The sequence below is a fragment of the Nicotiana tabacum genome, chromosome 18, assembly GCF_000715075.1.
Source record: "Nicotiana tabacum cultivar K326 chromosome 18, ASM71507v2, whole genome shotgun sequence".
Classification (NCBI taxonomy): domain Eukaryota; kingdom Viridiplantae; phylum Streptophyta; class Magnoliopsida; order Solanales; family Solanaceae; genus Nicotiana; species Nicotiana tabacum.
This window is the reverse complement of record NC_134097.1, coordinates 11,025,737-11,030,785: the sequence shown is the minus strand read 5'-3', so window position 1 is coordinate 11,030,785 and position 5,049 is coordinate 11,025,737. Positions and strand designations below refer to the sequence as shown.

The window sequence follows — 5,049 nt, the reverse complement described above, 5'->3', positions numbered from 1 at the left end:
TTTTGGTGTAACACGGCTATAATAAATGACATAGGTGCCATGATTGACTTTCTTAGCTCATTACACATTTCTTAATTGTATCCATCTTGTAATTACTTGCCAGCACACTGTTGTTGCTGAAATTTATCTACTTCCTTTTAACAATCAAAAAGAATTAGAGCCCAATACATGCTTCAATCTATAACAACGGACATGTATTTAAACTACTTTCTTACGAAAACTACTAGCTTTTCTAGAGTTTGGATCTTTTAGATTTTTTTCTCGCCTCAATAACATGTGTGCGCGCGCATGTATTTAAATTACTTCACAAAGTCATAAACCAACTCTGTACTGGAGAATTACTCATGGATTTTTGAAAATGATCTTTGTTAATCATTGAGTATACTTCAGTCTGTGGCAATGTTTTAGTGTCGTTGCTGGATCAATTAATTTAAGAAGACCGGGCTTGGCATCTAACTTGTTAACTTGTGGGAATTTCCTTGATAGGCTATCACATGTTAGACTCTACTTTAGTCATACTTCAATTCACTACTTAAACAATTTTCCTTCATCCAAGGAAAATTATTTAAAAAGTTGCTAATTGTGACTGGGTGATGTATTGTATACGACAGTAACTTGCTCTACGGGATTCCGGAGACCAAGTAAAGAAACAGAGGCAAAAAGACCATTTGTGAGATTAAAATGCTCCCTGAAACTTTGAAGTGTTAACGGGCTATAAGTTGGGATATAGTGAGACTATTATCCGAACAAGTAAGGTCAGGTGTGACTAAAGTCTCTTGTGTGTCATTGTCTTTATTCTTGGAAAAGGCAGGAACTTTAGGATTGGGCAAGACCTCAGTTTCATTTTTGAGCATGGAGTACACCTCCAACATCGATGGTCGGTCTTCCCATTTTTCTTGGACACACAATAGTGCAGCTTGCATGTATCTCAGTTGCTTGCCTATTCGAGAATCATCTTGCAGTGACAGATCAAGAAAATCCACTCCATTGCCTTTTTCCCAAAGTTCATATGCCTGAATATTGATCGTATTAGCTTAGTTTCCACGTAGAAACTTTTGAGATTGAACTAGTTAGATAAGACGGCAAAGACTTACATATTCTAGAAGATTCAGATCGTTCTTGATTCCATATTCACTTGAATTCTTCTTTCCGCCAAGGATTTGCAACAATAAAACTCCAAAACTGTAAACGTCATATTTCCTGGAGTATAGACCTCGCTTAACGTACTCTGGAGGAACACAACCACTACAGAACACAAGCTGCAATGTTAGGAGGTAGGAGTATTAAGTAAGTAACAGTGGTTAAGAGTCATGATATTTACTAGGTCCCGACAATCCTTCCGGTGTTTGCTTCCTTTTCATCTTTCTGGAAAAGTTTAGCTATACCAAAATCTGAGATTTTCGGTTTCATCTCATCGTCCAGTAAAATGTTGCTAGCTTTCAAGTCTCTGTGAATGACTGTGAATGCTGAGTACTCTTGTAGGTATAGAAGTCCTTGAGTAACTCCTTCTATAATACGAACCCGCGTCTCCCAATCTAACTGCAGGCTCTGTACTGGATCTGCATCACATAATGACTTATTGGACATGTGGCATATAGATGATCATATGCCTTAAGATCTTGGATTACCATATGAAGTGCTATTACACATTTTGTTGACTAGATGTTGTGTACATGGTGTAATTTGTTATATGCCAAGATTTTCTGGATTCAATATAATTTTGTAATGAAGTAAGAGTTTACACACCGTAAAGGTAGAAATCCAAACTTTTATTTGGCATGTACTCATAAATCAGTATCTTCTCTTCTCTTTCAGTGCAACATCCCTGAAGTTGTAGAACATTGACATGCTGTAACTTTGAAGCAAGTGTGACCTCATTCTGGAACTCTTCTACTCCTTGCTTAGAGTATGCTGAAAGCCGTTTTATTGCAATTTCTTGCCCATCACTTAACCTTCCCTGGGAAAATAGGGAGTATGATTACTATCTAAACTGGTCATAAGGCTATCTTCCCACTTACCGTGTAAAGCTTTTTTCACATCTTGTCCAACTGCACAAAGTATCTCAGGTATTTGCTTGGAGAAGTGGTGACAATACACATTGAGTGCTAAAAGTGCATAAGATTAGCTTAATTTTTCTATTTGTATGCTCCAAACGATGATTTTGATGCATCAATAGGAAGTCATTTTAAAACTGTTCTTTTTCATCTCATTTTGCTTGATGACTGCTTTTACGAATTGGACTCCACTGTTTTTACTCTTTTCTGTTTCAGTGAAGTGAATGAAAACAAACAAACAAAAGTTTTGGCTTCTTCCAAGGACTTTACCGATAACAATTGAAGGTAGTTAAAAGGTATGTTATGCACTAACTAGGGACTTGTTACTTTTTAGAGTCTTTTGTTTTCTTAAATGATTATGGTTATTTTTGAATGCTACCAAGGTGGTAATTCCATTTCCCTGCCGTACTTGTTTCTGTACTTCTGATATATTATGCTTAGGATTCTCTGATCTCATGGCCACCTAGCACTACGACTTATAATTCGAAACACTTGTAAAAGGATAAAGCAAAAGTTGCCCTAGTAGAGCTTTGCTCTAGTGGTAAGAGCCAGCTTGTGATGTGTGCTTGCGTGGTTTAGGCATTCATCACAGGTTTGAACCATGCCACAAACAAAAGTCTGGTATTTAAGTGGAGAAGGTAGAAGGCAGGCCGGTCATCCACCTAGTTTCGAACAGTGGTCCACTGGACCTCAGGGTTTTCTCATTATCTTCACAAAAACTAAAAAGAAGCAAATGTTGGGTTGTCAACATAATACCTTATAAACAGGTCCAAATCCTCCTTCTCCCAGCTTGTTTTTAATGGAGAAATTGTCTGTAGCTGCTTTTATTTTGTCAAATTTGAAAACTTTTAGGTTATGACCTATAGCTCTTTCATTCAATTCCCTGATCCCTATAATCAAAGGAAAGCTTTTCGATTCCAGTATATTCTGGTTGGTCAGTTAAAAGAAATAGTGACAAGGGGTTGAATTAGTTACCTTCAGATCTTAAGGTTTTCTTTTTCAAGATAAACACTATTGTACTTAGTAGGAGAATGGTGAGGGTGAGCGTTGGCAGAAGAATTGCCAGTAACCTTCGGTTGCTGCCGCTTTGATCTTCTTCTTCTTCGTCCTGAGCTGTAAAGAAAGTTAGTATTAATTTGTGAAAAAAACATTAGTTGATAGAGCTGAGTGTATAGGAGTTGGTGAATCTTGAAATGGTAGCAAAGCTCTCTATGATTTAAACCTGTTTTTGACAGCTCCCAATTGACATCATCACTTGGTATTTGGAATGCAGCAAAACCAAGAAGCCCCTTATCCTTCGCATAAGAAACTTTAGTTCTAATAGCCTCGACATCATCATAACCAATCCAAAATGATCCAATGGTGACATAGTTCACAACAAATGTGGAATTATAGACTGGTGTGACTCCATAACTTTTCATATACTGCTTGATGTATCTGTAGCTAATTGATCCGTCTTGTGTTATTGCCAAACCTCTTGCAGGTGTGCGTACCGTGTTATGTTTTGGATTCACAAGTGTCCATGCATAACCATGGTATGCCAAACCTAGAACTATTTTATTGGCTGGTAATCCTCTCTTGATCCATTCCTTTATACCATAGTCTGTATTTAGTTTGCTAGTAGGGTCATATAAAGCTGCATGTGGTGCTGTAAAATTATCTTTTGTAGGTAAGTAGTAGTCATATGCTTTGAGATGAACCCAATCAAAGTTTCTGATAATTGTATCTATTGGGTAGGACATAGAATCTAGCATAGGTGAGTAGTATGCTCCCATAGTCAAGATCAGTGTTCTTGTACCAGAACTCTTGGACTCAGAATTAATCGCTGTCCGCCACTCTTCAATGAATGATCTCATATTAGTCATGTTTGCATCTGTGTTCGGGTTGACACCAATAAGATCCAGCCCTTGAAATCCATATTGTCGAGCAGTTTTTATTGACGTTGTGATGAAAGATTTCCTACGAGAAAACTGGCTAGTCATCGCGAAAAAGTTAGGGGACTCATCTCTTCCTCCCCAGATGGATAGAAGTGTGATAACTGAGGGATTCTTTTGCTTCACAGTGTTTGAGAAGGTAGAGATATACGGTTCATCTGAGTGAGATACGTAAAGCTCAAAACTTGAAGCGTTAATATATGCAAAGGCAAAGTGAATGTGTGTGAACATAGTAGAAGGAATTTCAGGAACTGGAAACTCACTGCCAGCATACCAGAACCCAGATTTTATCCAAGCTGTTGCATCAGAAGAACTCGAAAACGGAAGAACAAGTAGAAAGAGGAAGGAGAAGAGGTTTTTGGAAGACATTTGAAATAAACAGTTAAATTCTTCTTTAGCAAAGATTCTTGATGTCAAGCAATACTCTTTTAGAACCAGCAGGACATATCTAACTGTCAACCTTGTAAACTTCTTGGTAAAGTGCCTTGTAACACGATAACAGGTATTCTTGATAAAGTGTATGTGCTGGTGAGAATAGTCGAGGTACGCCCAAACTGGCTATACACCACCGTCATAACCAAAAGAAGTGCCATGTAACACAATATGTAAAGGTCTATAACTAAGTTTTTGATTTGCCTAACCCCTTTGCTTGTAAAGATTGAATTGGTCAATTTGTTGTATGCTTGTTCCTTTGTGATCAAAAATGATTTTGGTTGCTTTCGTAGAAACTCCTGTGCATTTATGAAGTCAATATGAATTTGGCTTTTAGGTATATCTAACTATGCTGGAAAGAGCCGTGAAATCTTGGATGTTTGGTCATCCTTGTATTTTCTTCCCCGGACTTCACGCATAGCGGGTTGACCTTTTGTATTTTTCTCATATAACCAGAAAATTCTTGATACCAAAAAGCTATACAGTTTTAGAACCAGCAGTACATGTTTAACTTTCGCAATCTGAACTTGTTGGTAAGTGCTTTGTGGCAAAATATATAAAGGTATGAAAGCTATGTTATTGGTTTATTCAAAAATAGGTGGAAAAAAGTGTTAGATGACCATATTATG

General features: G+C 37.4%; 1 protein-coding gene across 1 annotated transcript; it reads right to left on the bottom strand.

The window, feature by feature from the left end:
• Positions 1–349: 349 nt before the first annotated feature.
• Positions 350–4,697, bottom strand: LOC107803024 (G-type lectin S-receptor-like serine/threonine-protein kinase At1g11330; the record flags this gene model as incomplete). Its single annotated transcript, NM_001325729.1, is given in 8 exon segments — positions 350–1,013; positions 1,095–1,245; positions 1,322–1,559; positions 1,747–1,957; positions 2,811–2,944; positions 3,030–3,167; positions 3,277–3,696; positions 3,739–4,697. Coding segments are annotated over 8 exon segments (2,220 nt in total). The 3' UTR covers positions 350–704.
• Positions 4,698–5,049: the final 352 nt, after the last annotated feature.